The sequence below is a fragment of the Primulina tabacum genome, chromosome 13, assembly GCF_025594145.1.
Source record: "Primulina tabacum isolate GXHZ01 chromosome 13, ASM2559414v2, whole genome shotgun sequence".
In the NCBI taxonomy this organism is placed as follows: Eukaryota; Viridiplantae; Streptophyta; class Magnoliopsida; order Lamiales; family Gesneriaceae; genus Primulina; species Primulina tabacum.
In genome coordinates, this window is record NC_134562.1 from 32,569,176 (window position 1) to 32,591,765 (window position 22,590).

The 22,590-nt window shown below is 32.9% G+C and overlaps 5 protein-coding genes across 6 annotated transcripts; 2 read left to right on the forward strand and 3 right to left on the reverse strand.

The window, feature by feature from the left end:
- Window positions 1-394: 394 nt before the first annotated feature.
- LOC142523003 (1-acyl-sn-glycerol-3-phosphate acyltransferase-like) lies at window positions 395-1,665 on the reverse strand. Of its 2 annotated transcripts, XM_075626633.1 has the most exons (5): window positions 1,536-1,665; window positions 1,256-1,405; window positions 996-1,094; window positions 817-909; window positions 396-732 (listed from the first exon to the last, which is right to left on the reverse strand). In XM_075626633.1, the coding sequence occupies exons 2-5, from the start codon at window positions 1,349-1,351 to the stop codon at window positions 499-501; spliced, it is 522 nt and encodes a 173-aa protein (XP_075482748.1). In that variant the 5' UTR covers window positions 1,352-1,405; window positions 1,536-1,665; the 3' UTR covers window positions 396-498. The 2 variants fall into 2 exon arrangements, 1 of the variants encoding a protein (XP_075482748.1); XR_012814566.1 differs by having other exon boundaries at window positions 395-732; window positions 817-1,160; window positions 1,256-1,620.
- A 1,885-nt stretch (window positions 1,666-3,550) lies between these two features.
- On the reverse strand, window positions 3,551-6,424 carry LOC142523002 (reactive Intermediate Deaminase A, chloroplastic). The gene is made up of 6 exons (XM_075626632.1): window positions 6,210-6,424; window positions 5,627-5,742; window positions 5,440-5,484; window positions 4,544-4,617; window positions 4,381-4,430; window positions 3,551-3,784 (listed from the first exon to the last, which is right to left on the reverse strand). Exons 1-6 carry the CDS (start codon window positions 6,382-6,384, stop codon window positions 3,690-3,692), a joined length of 555 nt encoding a protein of 184 aa, XP_075482747.1. The 5' UTR covers window positions 6,385-6,424; the 3' UTR covers window positions 3,551-3,689.
- Window positions 6,425-9,648: 3,224 nt separating this feature from the next.
- On the forward strand, window positions 9,649-12,850 carry LOC142522166 (calcium-dependent protein kinase 2-like). Its single transcript, XM_075625316.1, has 8 exons — window positions 9,649-10,563; window positions 10,948-11,091; window positions 11,177-11,329; window positions 11,681-11,793; window positions 11,913-12,080; window positions 12,162-12,289; window positions 12,380-12,479; window positions 12,566-12,850. The coding sequence occupies exons 1-8, from the start codon at window positions 9,885-9,887 to the stop codon at window positions 12,638-12,640; spliced, it is 1,560 nt and encodes a 519-aa protein (XP_075481431.1). The 5' UTR covers window positions 9,649-9,884; the 3' UTR covers window positions 12,641-12,850.
- Window positions 12,851-12,986: 136 nt separating this feature from the next.
- On the reverse strand, window positions 12,987-14,123 carry LOC142522167 (protein translation factor SUI1 homolog). The gene is made up of 2 exons (XM_075625317.1): window positions 13,958-14,123; window positions 12,987-13,508 (listed from the first exon to the last, which is right to left on the reverse strand). Exon 2 carries the CDS (start codon window positions 13,451-13,453, stop codon window positions 13,115-13,117), a length of 339 nt encoding a protein of 112 aa, XP_075481432.1. The 5' UTR covers window positions 13,454-13,508; window positions 13,958-14,123; the 3' UTR covers window positions 12,987-13,114.
- A 6,161-nt stretch (window positions 14,124-20,284) lies between these two features.
- On the forward strand, window positions 20,285-22,053 carry LOC142522583 (protein S40-4-like). Its single transcript, XM_075626047.1, has 3 exons — window positions 20,285-20,662; window positions 20,840-21,414; window positions 21,932-22,053. Exons 1-3 carry the CDS (start codon window positions 20,654-20,656, stop codon window positions 21,972-21,974), a joined length of 627 nt encoding a protein of 208 aa, XP_075482162.1. The 5' UTR covers window positions 20,285-20,653; the 3' UTR covers window positions 21,975-22,053.
- The last annotated feature ends 537 nt before the right edge of the window (window positions 22,054-22,590 follow it).

A 22,590-nucleotide genomic window follows, 5' to 3' on the forward strand; every position in this document is an offset into this window, starting at 1 on the left:
TTGTTGTTACGTCGATCAAGTGTTGTCTCTTACTTGCAGAGTAAGGAAGGGTAAGACAAATTTTATTCGATGCTTTTAGGGTCATTTTTGTTTAAAAATTTTATATTATTAAATATTTATTATTTGAAAGAAAGTTTAATAGTTAGAATCTATAAAAATTTTATATTATTAAATATTTTCACGCTTTCACCCGAAGCAAAGTTTTTTACTCAAGTTTCGCGCTTAAGCCGCACGCTTTTTAAAAGGATTAAAAAGCTTTTTAATACTACTATCATATTTTCCACGCCGACGATCAGATGATTTGAAAAAAGCCTTTTAGGCTAGGATTTTGCTGATGTCTTGCAAGGATTATACTATTTAAATGTGTGTAATAGTGGGCTGTTTGATGACGTGAAAATTGGTATAAGAATGTTTAGTAACCTTGTCCATTTCAAGGCAAGAACGAACAACGTTTCATGAATCTGATGTTGTGTAAGAACCAACAATATTATCAGATGATTACGAAGGCCTTTGAGACTCGGGAATATTTTTCACATAAACATCCTGAACAAGTCGAACATAATCTCCAAGTTTTTCGGGTGCCCAATCATTGGTTCGAATTGGAGGCAGATATCTTACAGTAATAGGTGCCGGTCTCTCATGCAAGCTGCCCTTTCTCCATGCTCGATGGGTACCCGTCAGGACTATTGGAACTATTGGACGATGAGTTTGCAGTGCCAAATGCACAAAACCCTGTGCATAGTTGAATGAAACGTGTTACTTGAAGGAGAAAGAATTGCAAGTTGAGTACAATTTAGAAGTTGGTGATGATCTTGCCTTCTTGAAAGGTAGCAAGCGGCCATTTTTAGAACGCGTGCCTTCTGGGAATATGATCAAAGACAGATCATTCTTTACAATTGCATTAACTACCTGCATGGAACAGAGAATATTCACCACAGAAGTATAGCAATTGCAGCATAGACTAGAAGCAATATAAGCGGAAACAAACCATTGACCTCCTTCATAGACTCTATAGCTGCAGTCGGGTTGGATCTGTCTATTCGAAGATGGTTAGCCAAAACGTATAACTGTCCAATGAGTGGATAAGATATTATCTGCGCACAGCAAATGCATCCATGTCAACTTCAACCTAGAGGATTCACAGCAGCTATACTTGAGAGCTGAAATTTTGCCAAAAATATACATATATAATCCAACCACTCCACGGTCAAGGCGGTGTAATGAGTCGAGAGTTGATAATAGACAAAACATGTACCTCTTTCTTTGCAATGCCAATAGTTCCGGTAGGAGTCAACCACATTACAAGGAAAATGTCTATGGGAGATGCATGATTGCTGATGTAAATGGCCATCTCACTAGAGTATTCTGCACCTTCTATCTTTATAGGATTTCCCAATATCCACGTCTGGAAACATTTTGATCATTAATCCCTTAATACTCGTATCATATATGATCATAACAATACCCGATACCAACAAGCTAAGTGAATTGTTGTTGAGCTACCAAACTAGCAATTTCTAGATGAGTTGCAATACCCATCTTTCAATATGTTGTGATGTCAACACCCTTCATTTTTTAGCTTCATCTGTCAAGAAAAACCTCCAATTCACCACTAATGCAAAATATCATAAATGCACGAACAAGCATCAGCCATTGGACCCGAAAACTATAAATATTAGTGATTACTGTACCAACATGTCATCTATTGGGCCCGTGCTAGCTAGCTTGACAGCACACTGCAGTCTTATGGAGCTATTTCGTATTCGTCTTCACGTTACAAAAATAATTTAAGTTAGTAAAAAGAATTATATCGTAAGTTCATTTTGATTCTTTGTTTTTTTCTATGCGGCACATGGATTACAAGAAGGATGTGTGCACAGGCCACTGGGTGCAAATATCAGCTAAATCAATTAATCAAATTTTACAATATTATCTTTTATATCTCTATTTTATTTATACTAATTACTGAAGAAAAAAATTTATACCAAATTTAAACGATCAAATCAAATATATTATTATTTGTTAAATATTATTTCACGATATTTTAATAATTACAATATTATTTATCATATCCAATTTCATCAACCCAACTAAACATAAAAATTATATTATACTTTATTACATATTATTTTTCGAAAGATATAATAAAAATGTTTTAAATATAAAATAAATATATAATAGAAAATGAAGTTTTTTTAAAAATTTGTGGAAACTAGTTACACGTGGTATACGTTTTTTGTTTTGCCATTTGTTTTGCTTTGTTTGTTTCGGACAAGACACCATAAAATATATGCGATGGATATGACCTTTCTTTATTGTGTGGTTCACAAGTTTCGGGTCCAATAACGAACAAAACTATTATTTTCATGGAATTTTCCACTAATTAATCCATATTCTTTAATTATAAATATATACAGGATGTTCTTCGAGTGAATTGTCTATAAATTCTCGAACTCAAACTTGAATTTGAAGTGAGTTTTTGCGTAAAAAATAATTATACTCTATTATCCATAAAAAATTGTATTTCATGTGCCAACATGTTTTTTCACGTATAAAAGCCGATACAAAACATGAAAATATAGAATATCAATTGTTTCGGATCTGATATAAAAATTAAGATTTTGAGTATAAAATTAAAATAATTTTATTAATACCGACACTTATTATACATGTTTGGGTACAAAACAATTAACAAATCTGTTGCACTAATTTAAGAAACTTTAGGTATAAAAATCATGATTCGTACTTTTAATTTAAGATATATGAAATATGAAAACACATTTATGAGAAAGATTTTTATACATCGAACACATGTTTTTTGTACTAGATCCGAAATAATTAGCACTAAAAACTCACATATATATTTCATAGTTGAAATAGTTAGTATTAGATACTCATATATTTATAATATATATATTCAATTTTTTAATCTGATTTTCATCTATAACAAAACATATGGACACAAGAAGTGCATAAATATCTTTATGTGGATCAGTGTGCAAATTTTTTTCCCCCATGAGACTGACATTTTGGGTTTGTGGATTCAAAGACAATTTACCCGTAATATTTGAATAAAAAATAGATTTGTTTTGTCCTAGACTCCTACCAATACATTCTTGGGCGAAGGAGTTACACAGAATTTGCTTAATATAGTTCACTTGGTTGATATGATTTACATGCTACTACGTTAATCAAATAATTTGCGTAGTTTGCACAAAATATAGTGATTGTCGGTTCCTATCATCATAAAATAAATATTTGAAAATGAAACTGATGTAAACTGAAACATAAAAGAGGTTAGAGTTTGAGAGAAACCATTTGATCTGAATCATAGTGTGTATAGGTTGCTCCATCTCCAAAGGCAACACTGGAAGCCCCTACCCAACTTTCTGCTAAAATCTTCCACGCATAGTTCTTATTTGTTAATCGATATACAGATGATATTTAGTTCAAACAAGCCGTGAGCACTAATAAAAATAGATGTTATGCAAAACAGAAGCTAGTTATGTTGGTACCAAGATGGGCTAAAGCCGCAGGTGATTTCGGCATGTCAGATAAATTCAAATCTTTTTCTCATATTCACGTACAAAATAAATGGAGAACAATCATAGGTTCTGACATCAATGCTCCCTTATCCTAAATAAAGTTTATTCAGCAAATAAGTTGGCTTCATACACTATGAGGAGCTATTATAGTGCAGCTATGCATTCGATTTCAATCCTTGCATCCATGGGCAGTGCTGCAACCTGGTAGGTCGAACGAGCAGGAGCAGGTGCGGGAAAATCTGCAACATAATTTGGCATAGCTGTATAAAGCTCACCGTTTATACAAATAACAAATCAAAGTGAAATGGTTATATTAAAGCGGGGCATTTTGCATCATGATACTTTTAATACTGGATGTGTTGACTCAGCATTCAGAGATAAACCAACATTTTTGTCTGGAAGTATCAAACCTTACAATATACAAGCTTCAAGTATCTCATGAAATTTGCTTCCTTTCTTTATAACCATAAAATGAGTATAAAAACCATGAAAACTGGCGTTTGTTAATCATCTCTTGAAAACAGAAAAGACAACAAGCCATCACAGGTGACAAATGGAGAGCAGGCATGCCACTCTCTTGATAGTTTGACACAGGTTATGCACAACAAACTGGGGCCAGAAGGAATCAATCCAATTGGTACACAAGTACTCACACCAAATCTAAATTCATACATATCAACTGATATTCTCCACTAATCCTGGTGTTTAGGCGTTGGCAGAAAACACATTAATCTAATTAATGATGTAGATTGATGATTATATAGTGACAATAAATGCATGTAAGACGGTATTCAGATGCTATAGTATCAAGCAAACTTCACTTCCGAGAACTCACATTTAGCATAAATTTCATTGACTTTCTTGAAGTCTTTCAGATCAGCCAACCTGCAATTTAACAAAACGTGACGCTATTTAAAAATGTTGAAGAGATATAAATTTGTCATGTGGATTTTGTATGTGTGCAATCCCATGGAAGAAACAAAACGAGGATCACATACATGATTGTTGTCTTCACAACTGAAGAATAGTTGGCACCACTAGCTTTAAGTATCTCACCCATATTCTTAAGTAACTGGTCCATCATGCATGAGTTCAATACGTCAGCAAGCCGTTTATTAATTGTAGAAAATGACGAAAATATTACCAATGGATTTATATCTCAGAGAGAGTTAGATTTAATTCCTCACTAGAGAGACATATATCAGAATGATAGAAGGCTGCTGAGGAGAAAGGCAATCTCTTGCAAATGATAGTAGAAACAAATTACTTGAGAAATTTTTAGAATACCTTAAACAGTTCATCAGTAGACAACTAACTTTTTACAAGTAGAGAAGCAACAAAATTATCATTAGATCATCCGTAAACTCTAAGACATTTGAGATAAACTAACCAATATTATTGTCTGGGTGCATTCGTAAAGAATCCTTTCGGTTCTACTTCAACTCATTATGATGTAAAAGACTGGTAAACCAAAAAGAAAAAACCTCAACCCATGTTCAAAATATGACCGATTCATAGGTCAATTCACAAAACATAGACCACAAGGGCATAATCCATGACGCAAAGCTCCACTTTCCCTAGGTCTGTCACTTCCGGTATTCAAGCACGAGAAGAATAGAACAAGAGTTATTCAAGCTGGAAGGAGAAGAAAATGTTTGACGCTTTGAGCACTCCTCAATCCTCACACAATGCCCTCTTTAATATTGATAAACTTACAGATCGTGGCCAGCTTTCCTTCTCTGGAGGTTTCAGGCAGGCAGTATTATCTACGCCCTTAATTTTATTCATGTGGCACTCATGTGCAATTATTAAATGATCAAGTTCCACAATGAGCACAGAGGACAAAATTCAATAGCTAAGAAATCAAAGAGAACAATTAGTTATGATATCCTACCTGCTCAGTTTGTTCCTCTACATTATCTGAGACAAACTTTCCAGTCTGCGTAAAACAAATGAAATAGATTAAAGACAGGCACTGCAGGATGTATACAACAAATTTACAACAGATATGAAACAGCTAGTATAACTTAAAATTAAAGAAAATATCTTATCACTTGAAATGGATTGTTGATGTCACAAACCTCTGGAACTAATCCAAGAACCCCAGACACAAAAAGCATATTATTTGCTTTGATGGCTTGAGAATACGGCCCCAATGCTGCGGGAGCCTTTTCGGTATGGATGGCCTCCTTTATACCTAGGTTTGTTTAACAATGCAACCACTATGAGCACCATTTTATGATGAAGATCTCTTTTGCCAATACTAAAATAATATTCGACTGATTAAGAATACTGATCGCAAATTCATGAGAACCGGGGAACTTAAACAAGGGAAAAGACACGACTTGATCGCGTTTGCAACCATAGAAATTTGATCGAATGCCGAAATAATTCATTTTTCTCTAACAACTTCTGACAATGAAGATCATCATTCACAAGAAAAGAACCCACCCCCTGGTTCTACACATTTAACCGATCACATCAAAAGCTTCGGGGATTCTACAGAACCCATCGAGTTCAAACTAAATTCTTCACGACAGAATCTCATCCCTACAACCAGTAACTCTTTTTCGAACCCACCAAACATTTTATTTTTTTAAAAAAAAACCTAGAATAAGAATCAAATTGCATTATGAAAAATGTAAGCGAGTGCCTAAGATTGACCTGCATTAGCATGAGTAGACATGCCTAAAGAAGCGAAGGGAGGAGATCGGGCTGAGCGGCGAACGTTGACGCCGGCCAAGGATACACAACCCACGCCGACGGCTAATGGCGCCTTATACCGCAGTACGCCCACATCAACGGCCGGCAAATGAAAAGACCTCGCACACCACGCCATCAATTGTGTTATTACAACGACTTTGGTCTGCACGACCTACTCGGATTTACCAGTGTCCCCAACTACGTTAGGAGCTTGGGCTTGGTCTTGGGCTTCGGCTGTCGGGTAGGGTTTGGCCCATTTTTAATTTTGGACGGCCCATTTTTAATTTGGACTACCCAAATAAATTAACTAAGCGATCCTATTTGATGGTCGAAAGGGGGTCGAAGGAAAACCAAGAGGACCACTAGCAATAATTTCCTCTTTCCCTAATAAACTAACAAAAACAAAAATTCGTGTGAGACAAGAGGTATGTTGCTTCCAAAATGATATCCGAATTGGTAGGAGTATGTGAACGATTGTCCAATAGTTCGAAGTTTGATTATTTCTATCAACACTTTATCGGACGAGCTTCAATGTGGTTCACTGGATTAGCGTGAATCACATATTATTGCATGAGTATGATGGTTTATCTAATGTGTATCAAACGATATCGACTGCGAGTTCTCACGTCATGAAAAAAAATACAATGATTTGTTGTTAAAATTCAAATTGCATATCTTCGACGGCAACGAGCCAACAATGTGACGAGTGTATATTGCCATAGAAATCCAAGATGGACTAAAAAAATATATTTGTTCTTGGTATTATGTATAAGTAAGCCATTACAATATATTTATTTATTTTATTAGAGTAATTACTAAACTTATTGGGTACAAAGATGACCGAATTCGCTATTGGAGAAAACGTGTCTTAGATGTTAGTGAATACTTTGATGCTTGCACGTTATACGTTATGACAATCGAGATATAAAAAAAAACGTGTTTGGACAAATCGGAAACGCGTACAGAATATTCTTTTGGATTCTATAGAAAACACAAAATTATACATGATGTTTATATAAAAAAATAAAGAATAGATCTCTTGTGAGACGATCTCACGAATTTTTATTTGTGAGATGGGTCAACCCTACCGAAATAATACTATTAGCATAAAAAATAATATTTTTTCATGGATGACCCAAATAAGATATTCGTCTCACAAAATACGATCTGTAAGATCGTCTCATCTAAGTTTTTGTCAAAAATAAATAACATAACTATATGTTAGAAAACAACAGACGAGGGGAGGGGGACCAAAATATATATTCATAATTTTATTTAGAAAAATTAAATACAATGAAAATAAGACTAACGGAAAATTTATAAATCTAATTAAAATACTATATTTTGTATCGTTTTATAAAAATTTCGACTTGAAATCGGTTATCAAATACCCTTTCAAATATATAGGAGCGCCCCACAAATAAAATGTCAACTTTAATCACAATTATTATTATTATTATTTCTTGTATTAAACTTGACAATGACCAAAATTGTTGGACTTATGAATTAATAAATTAAATGTCAACACAAGCGTATTTAAATGTTAATATATAATAATTCAGTAATAATGCTTAACAACATTATATTAGATGACCCACCCATTGATTAAATTAAATATGCACAAATTAATTTCTATTGAAATTGAAAAATCATGAATTCAATAAATTTATAATGCTACCATTTTATTTTTTGTTTCGTTTTTTACGAAATGACATGTTCACTTAATTTTTACTCAGTAGCTCACTTTCCAATAGTTTATTATTAAAATATAATATTATTATTGATTAATAATAAATTAAATATAAAAAAATACACACATGTATAGTTTCGATATGTTAGTTATATATCGAGCTCAACTCGATGTCCATTAATAAAGTATCACTTATCTATTGGATGAGATGAATCATATACAAAGAATAGGTCTCTTGTGAGATGGTCTCACGAATCTTTATCTGTGAGACGGGTCAACCCCACCGATATTCACAATAAAAAGTAATACTCTTAGTATAAAAAGTAATACTTTTTCATAGATGACCCAAATAAGAGATATGTCTCACAAAATACGACCAGTGATACCGTCTCATGTAAGTTTTTGTCATATATAATTGTATATCCAATATAAAAATGATCTCTCATTGATGGATGAAATCGTTGCACACAGTAAACGGACGTCATATCAAAATATATATATTTTTAAACTTTTTATCCCGGTCATGCAGTGGATTGATGCTAATAATAATAAATAAATAAATATGTACATTAAATAAACGACAACATGCGATGTCCTAATATGCGAAATTCCCAATGGCCCGTCGAGTTCACTAAAAACCAAAACTAAAATACTAAGAAATATGCTATTTTGTAAGCTATTGCCTATTTGTGTTTGAATTGACCCGATCAGCAGCAGAACCACTTGTGTATATTGGAAACAATCCACCATTTCGTTCGTGGTTTCTTGGCATTTTCAGTTGATAATACATATAATAGTTATGTTTTAGGGATTGATTCAGATGGTCAATCCCAACCGATCCAAATTCGTTTCAATTCAGATTATTGAGAACAAATATGACTGGTTTTGGGTTAAACCGAATTCAACACTAGTAATAAATCGGATTGGATTCTTCCAAAATAGATACAAAACTATTTAATCTGATCCGTTTGAATCCAGTACAAAACCTAGTTCAGGACCGGTTTCATATAACTATATTAGATAACAAGTATATACATAATTAATGAACAAATTAAGAATTGACAGGAGACTCATATCTAATTTTTTAGATACATAATGATTTTTTTTTTTTTTTAAAAGATGATTGATTCCAATTTGGATTAGATCCATTCGAATCTGATTTCAATTCAGTTTAATTCGATTTCGGTTTTAAATTGAGTTAAACTCACAATCTGGTAAATATGGAAATGATTCAACTTTGTAAACCTTAAACTGGTCCAATCCGGTACCATACAAGATTGGTTCGATTTCATCACTCGACAGTCCAGAACCGTTTTAATCTATTCTGAAACTGATTCGATCCGGTACAATAACATGCATAGTGTCCATAACAAGCCTTTAGCACAAAGATTTGTCCAATATTATTTACGTAGTTAGCATAATTGGTATACTAATGCATAAACCCGAGAGTTTATCCGATACACACCAATAATAACTGTCTTGCAAGTTTCATCTTCGTAAAAAAGTCTAAGATTCTTGTTTTTAATTTTTTTGTTAACAAAAAATCTATTACTATAAAAAATCATATATTAATTTATTTACATTCCTTTATTTTAATAATACTAAAATAATCCCCACCCACAATGGGCCCGGTCAATGACGCAGAATCCTAGGAAGGCGCGTTCCTAGGTGATCCCCTGAACTGTAACAAGATTTGAGCTCTTGATAATGGCTGACCAAGTTACGCTTCGCAACTTTCACAAAAATTTATTTTTTAAAAAAAGGACTCATTGTCTTTGCCAATAAAATGTGCATCTGGGCTCTTGATTCTTGAACAAATACGTACATTTTCCTTTGGTTATATGCTTTGATCCATTTCCCAAGCATACATCTTTTTTTTTTCCTGGGCTGTGTTTCTTCAATTATTTTCTTGATTCACGTCTGTGTTTGTTCTATTGAGGATCAAAATGGGGATCTGTGTAAGCAAACAGACAGATGCGAAGTCAACTGCTAATGGGAAGAAATCAAAAAACGGAGTCCACAACCCAATTCAATTCACGATGTCCCCGGGCTACGCAGCTCAGTTACCGCACGTAACACCTCCAGGAAACCCGCAGCTACCAATTCACAAAGCAAACAACACGATTCTTGGGAAGCCGTATGAGGATGTTAAAGCACATTACAACCTCGGATCAGAACTGGGAAAGGGTCAATTTGGAGTCACGCATCTCTGCATTGATATTTCAACTGGTCAGAAGTATGCGTGCAAGTCCATTTCCAAGAAAAAACTCGTCACGAAGAGCGACAAAGAGGATATGAGGAGAGAGATTCAGATAATGCAGCATATGAGTGGGCAGCCTAACATTGTTGAGTTTAAGGGTGCTTATGAAGACAAGGATTCGGTGCATTTGGTGATGGAATTGTGTGAAGGTGGAGAACTTTTTGATCGGATTATTGCCAAGGGACATTACAATGAAAAGGACGCGTCTTCGATGTGCAGAAGCATTGTGAATGTGGTGCACATTTGCCATTTTATGGGCGTGATGCACAGGGATCTTAAGCCAGAGAATTTCTTGTTATCTAATAAGAGTGAACACGCTCTTCTCAAAGCAACAGATTTCGGGTTATCGGTTTTCATTGAAGAAGGTAAGGGTTTTGACAAATTTTTTTGTGGATTTGTTTGTTGCTGCGATCCTACGTCAACTTGGGAAAAAGCTATGACTGGATTTGGTGGGAACCATCTTCATATTCTAGTCTAGACTTATGAGCATGTGTTGGATACTTATATGTATGACTGAAGTCAGTATCAAAAAACAAAGTTAAGCTTCAAGTTTATTATGGACGAGGCTAAAAATCCACTGACGTATGCCCGAAACATGAATAATGAACTCTGATTTGTGATTTGTGAGTGCCCATGTTACATTTAGACCAAGATTTTTTGGAAGTTTTTACTGCACACATCTTCAACAAACTTTTTCTTCTTACATTATGGACCAAAAGTAAGTTCTAATGCAATGTCATAACCTGCAGGTAAAATATACAAGGATGTAGTAGGGAGTGCCTATTACGTAGCACCCGAAGTTTTACGACGCAAATATGGAAAAGAAGCTGACATATGGAGTGCGGGAGTCATGTTGTATATTTTACTTTCCGGTGTGCCTCCTTTTTGGGCTGGTAAAATCCATCTGTCAAACTTCTGTCTCTTGATTTCTGTTTAAATTTCTTATAGCTTGAAAATTGTGATGACTATTGATTGCAGAAACTGAGAAAGGAATATTTGATTCAATACTTAGAGGACGCATTGATTTCGAAAGTCAACCTTGGCCCTCAATTTCACCTAGCGCCAAGGATCTGGTCCGTAGGATGCTTAGTGAGGATCCAAAGAAACGAATTACAGCTGCCGAAGTTCTTGGTATGCCTTCTTTTGGAATCGATTCTACATCACATTTCTCTTGGTATTTATTCTACGTGTTCTTTCTAAATAAAGAGGTATTTTCTGCTTTCTCGTACCATGCGTTATATAAAGTGTCCTAGTACATTTTTTGTGGTGGAGTAGCAGCATGTCCATGTCACATATCAATCTAAACGCGACTCTTGAGAGACTATGCGGTTTTTAGAAATTTGAATTCACCATTACCTATATCTTAATGTTCGTCCCACAATTTAATTTAGCAGAGCCAATTTTATCCTTGTTTTGTTCTAGAATTCAGCAAAAACTGTGTACTCTCTTGAACTAAAATCACTGATTTTGGTGCTTGTATAGAGCATCCTTGGATTAGAGGAGGGGAAGCATCAGATAAACCGATAGACAGTGCAGTGCTCTCTAGGATGAAGCAATTCAGGGCAATGAACAAGCTTAAAAAACTTGCACTTAAGGTACATAACTTGAAGTTCAGGTCCTTTGCAACAGTTGCTATAAATTGAATGCTTACAAACTAAAAATCTCTTTAAACCCCTCACTCATTATAATGTGACATGTCGATGATCCATTCAAGGTCATCGCGGAAAATCTTTCTGCAGAAGAAATTCAAGGGCTTAAAGCAATGTTCACAAATATGGATACTGATAATAGTGGCAGTATCACTTACGAAGAACTTAAAACTGGATTGGCTAGACTCGGCTCAAAACTTACTGAGGCTGAAGTTAAACAGCTAATGGACGCCGTAAGACGAGATATACGTATATACAAGTGTGTGTGTATCATGCTCAAGTAGCTATAACTTAATTGACTTCAATACTTTCAGGCTGATGTGGATGGAAATGGGACGATTGACTACATTGAGTTCATCACCGCTACAATGCACAGACACAGATTAGAAAGGGAAGAAAATCTGTACAAAGCATTCCAACACTTTGACAAAGATAATAGTGGGTAAGCGTCTTAAGACGGCCCTAAGATATTTAACTTGATAAAGGATTGATGCATGTATACCGAATGAGGCATTTTTATACATTGTTATAGGTTCATCACGAGGGATGAACTTGAAACTGCTATGCAAGAGTATGGAATTGGCGACCCATCCACAATAAAAGAAATCATCTCTGAAGTTGACTCTGATAATGTATGTTTTTTTTCTTGTAAACTATAGATTCAACATTTTTTTCCAAAAAACTGTGTATATAAATCAAACATAAACCTTTTTTCCAGGATGGGAGAATCAACTATGAAGAGTTCTGTACCATGATGAGAACTGGAACTCAACAGCCAGGCAAGATGTTCTAAAGCTTTATGCCTGCATATTTCATTAGAATTTCATGCGAAGAAATCACTCCAGTTGAAGATTAAAGACAATTCAATGGAAATGCGCCATATCCGAATCTTTGAGCACCTTGAACCAATAATATTTTTTCCACACAACCATTTAGCCGTTATTTCCCCCATGTTTCATATCTGTTCTTGATTCTTTTCCTATGCGTTTTTTTTTTATATTTCATATGAAGAAGGCTTTACACTCTCTCGCATTGAAAAAGTTTCAGTTACCATGATGTCTTTTTTATGATCAGTCAAAGTCTTGTATGAATCAAGTTCATATGAAGTCGTGTATACACAAAACTACGGCAACCACAGAAACACGCAAGATATGAACTTCATTATTAAAAGAGCGAATACATTCATAATTCACCAAATACCCCATGTCATAATCAAAGGGCCTCAAATAGAAACACGATTTCTTTTTAAAAAATGATTCTTGAATCCTTAGAAACCATGTATCTTGATCTGATCCTTCTTGAGGATGCCAGCGTTAATCAGAAACTGCGATACATTCTTCCGCTGATCCCCTTGGAGCTGAATCACCTTCCCCAGCTCTTTGTCCTGAACAACATTACCGTTGCAGCAGAACTCTTTCTTGAGATCTTTAAGAATCTTATCGTAGCTGAATTCCTTCTTCAGCCCCTGCACAGTCGTCAAGCTTTTCTTTCCATTCCTCTGCTGTATGCGTATATGAACATACTCCTTAGCACCAGGGGCACCCGAATCTTTGGCCTCGGCAAAGGGATCAAAAGTGGTTGGAATTTCCAAGTCAATGTCAACCATCAAACTTGCTTGGACCCGAACTTTGTCACCTACAGAGGAATCCTTTGTATTGTAACTGCACAAAAATTGTTGTCATAAGAACAAAACTGATAATAATTCTGCTCCATACAACTTGAAAAAATTCAATCCATCTATTCAGAATCTCCTACAGCATCCCAAATTCCGGCACAGCAATTAAAAACCTTTCATCACCCTGATCAACCATTCGACAACTTCATCTTTAATTATACGTATCAAAGTTAATGCAACATTTCGAAAATGAAAAACCCACCAAAGAACACAAGTTATAATATAAACAAATCGATCACACGATAAAATGAATTCCAGAACCAAAATCAACATCTCAAACCCGAAACCCAGAACTTTAAAAACACGATCGACCGCATGTTCGAGGTGCCGATCAAGCAAGCGAACAAAATATTAAAAAAAAAACTACTAAACAAAATACCCAACATAAATCCATAACATAATAGAAAAAGAATGGATGGAAAAGGAGAGACGTACCTTGTGACAACAATAGTAATTATGTGGTTCGAAAATTTGTGGAATGACTAGAAATGGTGTCGGGGACTGATTTTTATAGGCGGGAGAGATGAAAGGCGGCAATTTCTTGCTTTCTGGACCATACATTAAGTCAAAACCACGATTCTTATCCTAACCATGGTTAGTTTAACCTTCTGATCTGAGCCCTCGGTTGCGAAACAAATTGACGGTGTAGATGTATTGGCCGGGATTCGAATAGGTTCGCGTAGATTCCACGCACTTGCACTCTCTTTTTCAATGGACCCCACACGCCCCAGCGAATTTCACGTCGACGCCACTCGTTATATTTATTCATAGGAGGATATATATTTATATGGAATTCACTTCACAAAGTAGAGACTTGACTTGAATAAATGGTATTTGATGCATCTTTTGATGTCGTAAGAGATTTACACACGTTATTCCTAATGAATGATGAAACTATGCTGAAGCTGGAGTCTGCCAGCATCATGTTTTTATTTTGAATTCATATAAAAAAAATATTGTCATACATATACAATAAAACGACTATCACGGTTATGGGTCATGGTATAGCATAGGCCTCGATCCATACCCACGCACCATTACGCATAAGACTTATCCAGCCCAGACATTAGAATTTTTACCTTCCTAGAATTAGAACCCAAGACCTCCTGGACTTATATAGATCTTGGCAGCAATCCCTGGTACCAATTGAGACAAGGATTGCTGCCAAGATCTATATAAGTTCAGGAGGTCTTGAGTTCTAATCTTGGGAACGTAAAAACTCCAATGCATGTGCTGGATAAGTCCTATGCGTAATGGAGCGTGGGTATGAGCCGAGACCCATGCTATGCCATGGCCCATGACCGTTACAACGACCTTGTTGTCTCCCTCATCTCATATTTGTTAGATTATTACTGCATCGACGCACGCATTGTGTGATTGTACAATAATTTTTATAATTCATTTGATTTATATTTAAATGATGATCAAAATGTAATTCTAACAAATAGTGAGTAACTCTACTGTGATTTTGATAGTTCGACTGAAATCGTTGGCTCCGCGTCCACCGAAAGTCGGTAAACTTAGTCAGCATTTAGTAAAAAAATAAATTAAAAAAAGGAAAAAAAAAAGATTGTAGGAATTGAATCTAAAATTGATGCTTAAGAAACAAAAACTCTATCTGTTAACCTACATGTAACTTGTATTAAATTTTTAACATTTTATTAATATATATAATTATTAAAACAGACCATGCACCAAAATTTAGTTACTCTAAGTGTCTCAAATTTAATAATATAATAATATAAAATATGATAGATGACATAAAACAAACAATGTTAACCATTAAGAATTACAACACACATTTTTACTTAAGATTGTAAAATTCATATCCATTTCTCATATTTGAAACAAATTCAAAGTCATCCATTACATTTCAAATCACTTCAATGTCATCTCCATCTCTATTTTTGGATAAAAATCCAACCAATTAATTAATTGCATTTTTTGAGTTGTTTTACTTAAATTCTTTTTTGTCTTATTTGAATAATATAAAAACTATAATATTCTATATTTTTTAAATATAAATTTCAAACTTTGGGGACTAAAATTTTAATTTTATAATTCTGTATTTTATTAAATATAATTATTTTAAATTTAAATAAAAATTATAATATTATCGCTAATATTTTTTATTTAAAATTTTGTGCCTCAGTTTTGAAACTTCTATTTAATAAATAACGAAATAATTATATAAAAATATGATAATAGTAAAAATAATACAAAATATAATTATATTTACCAAAATGCATAATAAAATAATATAAAAACTTAGTGACCAAGATTTAAAACCTATATTTAACTTACAATATATTATATATTTTACACTATTTAACTTAATCTATATTTTTCATTTAAATAATTTGTAAAAACATAAATTATTCTATATTAGGTTAAATATAGGTTTCAATCTCGGCCACTAAGTTATATTAAGTTAAATATAGGTTTTAAATCTCGACCACCAAGTTTTAAATTCTTTTAGTCTCTATTTTGAAAAATATAATTAATTTTTTATATTATTTGAATACAAAAACGTGTAACATTATTATTAATGTATTTATATAAATAATTATTTTATCATCATTATTATTATATTTTTATTTGAATCATAGAAAAACATAATATTCATTATTTGTCAATTATAAGTTTCAAACCTGAGGCGCTAAATTTTGAATAGAAATTATTATTAATAATAATTATAATATTATAAATTTTTTATTTAAATGAAAAAATTATTTATTTAAACATAGAATTAAAAAATGTAGTGAAAAAAATTTGAAACTTATATTTAACAAAAATATATAAATTTTATATTTTTATATTATTAAAATAGACAAAAGTGTGTTTAAAGAAAACAACTACAAAATCAATTAATTAATTGTATGTTGAGTGTGTCTTTTTAAGATAATCTCACGAATCTTTATTTGTGAGACGGGTCAACCCTACCGATATTTACAATAAAAAGTAATATTCTTATGCATAGTTTGGTACACATGATAGGATAAACACGTGATATATAATATAAGGATAAGTTAAGGATAAATAAGATGTATGATATTATATTTAATGTTTGGTATGATTTTAATAAGAGTGATTAAATTTATATATTAGATTGTAATGACAAAATTAACTTTATCATAATAAATTTTATAATTTCAAAGTTGTTGTTTCAGTTCATATTTTATCTGTTCATGCGCCGATAGTGCTTGCATGATTTATTTATTTTTACCTAATTTTATATATTATATAATATGATAATTGAGCCCTTGATTTTGTGAGTCAAGTCAAATATCAATTTTTAAAGTTAATCGAGTGATACTAATAATTTTATTGATATTTATAAAAATTATTTATATAATTATCACAAATTCATTTATATAATTATCATATTATATTATATATAAAAATAAATAAAAATATTTATTTGATTTTAATTTCTACCTACTAACATAGATTTATAATAAATCATTTATAAATTGAGGGAAATTAAGCAATTTGTAATGTATTTTATCATTAGATTAAAATTATCACACCTAATAGAATGGACATTTTATCCTTCTAAAAAATTATTTATCAAGGATCATGAGTTTTTAAAAAGGTACCAAACATGTGATAAGGAGGATTATTTATCAATCCCTCCCTTATCTCATGTACCAAACTATGACTTAGCATAAAAGGTAATATTTTTTCATGGATGACCCAAATAAGATATTAGTATCACAAAATACGACCTGTGAGACCGTTTCACACAAGTTTTTGTATTGTATGTTTACCCAAGGATGACATTGAAGTAATTTGAATAAAGGATGATTTTGAAATCGGCTTCAAACGTGGGGTGTTAAATTGTTAAGTCTTGCCTTCATCTAGGCTCCTTCGTACAGCAATGTAAATGTATATTTAAGGTGTATACGCACTAATTTAGGTTCTAAATTAGCTTAGTTTTATTACGATGTTCATCAATTATATTCATATATGTGTCTATCAATGAAGTGACACTCATTTATTGGATATAATGAATTATATCAAAATCACTGCTATACTCACCAATCATAAATATAACGTCATACATGCAATACGTGTAAAGATGGGGGTGTTACTCCACACAATACATATAAATTAGGATTTCTATATCATGTTTTACTTTTTTTTTTTTTTTTTTTAACTATTATCATCATCAGATTTGTATAAACAAAATATCATCTTGTTCATTCCAAGTATTTAAATTTTAATTTGACTTTCCAACTATATATTTATCGTTCCGACATCGATAACACGATAAAAAAAAATTAAAATTTTTTCCTTTTTCCGTCCAATTGAAATGGATGGCTGTTTGAGACAACATAGCCACAATAAAAACTTTAATTTTTACAAATGATTTTTTGAAAGAGTCATTAAAACTCATCTATGTGGCTAAAACTTCAAATTGAAAACTTAAAAGACTTAAAATGAGAAGTGATTAAATTTCGGACCAATATTGTAATTTCCCAAGAAAAATTTGATAATATGGCTAAAACATAGGTGAAATTAAGACTGAAAATAATTTAGATTTATCTCTAGCTTGCTGATACTTCTTGGCACGGGTTTGTGATTTTTCTTCATATGCTAGATTTTTTTAGGCTTACCGAAATGTTTGCATGGTAAGATCGTGTTTGCTGAAATAAAATTCGGGCCGACGTGACAGGATCATGAAATGTTGACAATAATAATTAAATGGGTAAAGACCCAAACGCTGTGTACATGCTACATAGACCAAGTATTAGCCGGGGGCAGCAACGTCGGAACTAAGAATATAGCTCTATCCGGGATAGAATTTTAAATTCTAGAATCTTTTAATATTTTAAATTGATCTACTCGAACTAATATCATATTAATCCAAAATTTACATATAATTTTTTTTTTAAAAAAAAAAATTGGGTCACCCATGCTAAAGCTCATATGTCATTGACTGTGGCTCGGCCACTGGCCAGGGGGATTGGGAGCTCTGAGCAAATCGGTCGAGTAATTCGATTGAGCTTTAGATCGGTTTTGCCTCTGAGAAGTAAATTGATTCGCCGTGCATCTAACCGTAACTATTCGATGTGCACTATATTTTTATTGATCTCGAAAGAACAATGATAAGTTGACGTGTTATATTCCCGTTACCAGGGTTATCAATCCCTATTCCAGTATTTACTGACTCTTATTAAAAGTTTGAATATGCATAGTTGAAATTATTCAAAATATACATAAGCCAATATTATAAAAAAAATCACCAACTTTTTACAGTAAATGGGCTTGAGTATTGGTAATAAGTCCCTTGTTTTTGTCTTAACTTGGGCAGATGTAAGAAACACGAGGCGCCAGATTCATTGAATGGCGGGCGGCCTTGTTTACTTTATTCGATCACAATATTGACATTTATTGATTACTAATTAAAGTTATTTAATTTGTTGCTTTATTAAGAAATTAAATGGGGCGACTAAAGAATAATGAACCTTGAATTAAATTTTTTTTTTAAAATTAAAGTCGATTGTCTACAATTCCATAAAAAAAAATTTGTTTATCAATTAAATAAATTGGCAGAAAATAAAAACTTTAAAATTATCAAATTCTGCTGACGACATTTTCTCTCACATGCTAAGTCCATCCTTGTACAATTTCGAACATGATTTGATTAATATTATCAAAGCAAATGCATGCATAGCTGAATCAGTGCAATGTTCATGCATTCATTTATGAAAAACTTTTAAGCCGAATTAACTATTAGTTAGAGAAGTTCTAATTTGAATTCACTTGCATGCGTGGCTGTAAAATATTAAAATAACTTGATTCAATGAACAGATAAAATTTAGGAAAAAATTGTTTATTTGATCCTACATGTTTTTGAATCTTTTTTATTTTGATTATCTGTTCTGCAAAATTTCCGTCTTAGTCCTAATTTTTTTTTTTCAATTTTTTTTCTGGTGATGTTGATGTAACACAAATGCGAAACTGACGTATGTCAACACTCATGGGTGCAAAAGAGTCAAGCTACTAATGAATAGCTCGTGAGCAGCTCGATCCAAACTCGACTCCAACATGATTTGACTGAGCTCTAAGTCAAGTTCGAGTTTTTATTGTTTATACTCAATTGTATCGGGTGCTATTTAATAAACTATATAGTTTTATTTTTAGATGATATATAATTCAAGAGTAATTTTTTCCTTATAAATACACAACATAGACCCTAAAATTATGCTACAAACATTTTCAAGCATGAACTCGAGTAACTCGATATTTTCACGAGTCGAGCTCGAGCTTGAAATTGAAAAATCGATCGAGTTCGAGTTCTACCCTACAAAATTTAAATTCAAGCTCTATTCGGATCGTGTGGACCCCTAAATACTTACTATGAAAAGAATTACAATCGCAAAAGATCAGAAGATACATGATTAAAACTGAAATTTGATAATATGGAATATTAAAATTCCCAATAGACAGCATGACAAAAAATATAATTTTCTCTAAGATTTATAAATAACTACAGGTCCTTCAAATTTAATACCAATTTAATAGAATATAAAATGGATCGTATCTTCAAAGTTTCAAAACTTATTTATAATCTCTTTTTGCTTATAATATAGTTATAAGAATCAGTATGCCCAAAGTTTAATATAAATAAATAAACCTAGCTATTGTTTTGACATGTTAATTAACCCTCCCATTATAATTATATGAAAATCATTCTCTTTTTTTCATTAAAAAAAACATGCAAGAATCGCATTGGGATTGTTTCTGTCCTTTGAGGAATCTTTCGGGCCCATACTAAGATTGTGAGTGAATATTTCATAGATGTTTAATCCCATTTGACCTTTGCTTACAGGAAGTCCCGAATGTTAAGAGACAAAGGGCAGTAAATTCAGATCAAACAATTCAAGAAATCTTTTGTCTTTTCCTTCCTTTTTGGTTGGCACAATTCTCTCCTCTCCCACAGGCTTTTAACTTATTATTATTATTAAACATACCTAAAAAGTAATCATTTTCAATTTGTCATTTGGTAAGTAGAACCACTGGCACGCGGGAGAAATCAAATCAAGGGTGCCTCTAGGTTAGCTATTCATGATATAATTGGTGCCTATTTTGCAGATATTTTCAGGGAAACAACCTGATCAATTCATGAACATGGTACGTGTTTTCGGTTAGATTATTTACTGGGACTAAATCTTGGTTTCTTGGTATCGAAAATCGTCACGATTTTAATATGGTATTTCGTTTCGGAGTGGATTCAGGATATGTTTTTGTGCATGTGAGCGAGTGATAGCATGATGAATTAGATAACCTGGTAGGTTTTCTGGTCTGCAGGAAATGAAGAACAACTTATACGGTTTGTACAGCCCTGGAAGCAGCGGCTGGACATCCCTGAGAAACCCAGAATTCCAGGAGGCAGATATTTGGGAAGTTTTCCAGGACGCAGAGGCCCCGGAATTCGATCAGGATCCATCTTCCACTTCGAAACGCCTCACAATCACACCGACAAGAACAATTCCAAAACCCAACAAAACTTCCAGTCAATATTCCAAGGGGCCGAAAATTAGTCAACAATCAGCTCCCGTGAACATACCCGACTGGTCCAAAATATACCGCTCCAGCTCCATGAATACCATCAGGGATTCTCATTCATGGCTCTCCGCCGATTCCGATGTTGTTCATGTGAATCATCAAAGCTGGGAAATTAGCAAAGACGACTGCGAAGAAGAGGACGAAGACGAGAACGATATGATTCCTCCACATGAATGGATTGCAAGAAAGGTTTCCAGGAGTGAGATATTCTCATTCTCTGTGTGTGAAGGTGCTGGAAGAACACTCAAAGGGAGAGATTTAAGCAGGGTCAGAAATGCTATTTTGATCAAAACAGGTTTTCTTGAATCAAATTCCAGGTAATATTGATCAGCAGTAATTCTATCAAATTATGTAAATCCCATGTACATTGCTTTGTCCATAGGATATTTCGTGTTTATTAATAATCAAGTTTTTAATTTTCTTTCTATATAAACGTATTTAATTACGTTGGCTCTTGTTTAAACTATAGTTTCATATATCCAATAATCGCACAGAAGAGAGAAAATTTCATGCAAATATGATAAATGAAAGTTACGTACACATTGTTACACAATAATATATTAAAATTATAATTCTACATCAAATGCATTTTTAAAAGTGTTCTTTTGAGATAATATTATAATTTCAATCATCATATGAATCATTTATTATACATATAACATATATAATTAATTCAGATTTTTTAATACATACAGGTGCCAAAGGTGTTTTTTTTTTTTTTTAAAAAAAGAGAGATAAAATTATTGAATTTTTTAAAAACTTTCCCGATGTTTGTCGATTTGAGTCATTGGAGTTTGTTCCACGAAATTTAGTAAAATAATGAAAGAAATTCAGTGGTGACAGAGGAAGCCAGTTGGCGAGGTCTTTCTCGAGCTGAAGGTGATGTGGTTCATGGCTACGTTGACGGACGTCTTGTGATGTTGGCCCACTCCTAAAGGACACTTGTGGTGAGCATAGTCAATTAATGGGCGAGGCTATGCTCCATCAATTATATTGTGTGAGACCTATTCATCCAAAGGTTGTACTTAATTCTCTCGGAATACATCTCCAAGTGCAGCATAGTCTCAATCTTCAGTTTAATTTTCGCCCGACTGTAGTCGATGAAGATGGATTTTGTATCTGAAAGTTGAAATCATAAATTTATATTTTCAAAGTTAAAATTTTTAATTCATGGAGAAGAGAATTTGATAGAGTCCCAAAATATATTTTTCGTCGTATAAAATTAAAAAAATATATAATATTTATCATCTGTTCAGGGACCCTTGGGTTAGGGTGGCCTCCAGCCCCACCTATTTTTTTTAAAAATAATTAATATTTTTAAATTTTAATTTTTTTTCAGCTTAATTAATTAAAACAGAACAAATTTTTTATCTGTTTTATTTTTTAGTCTCATGTTGAAAAATTAAAAATAAAACAACTCCCACGAATCATAATTCATTAATGTGTATTGGTTGGTTTATTGTCGTATGTTTTGAAATTCTGCAACTTTGAGA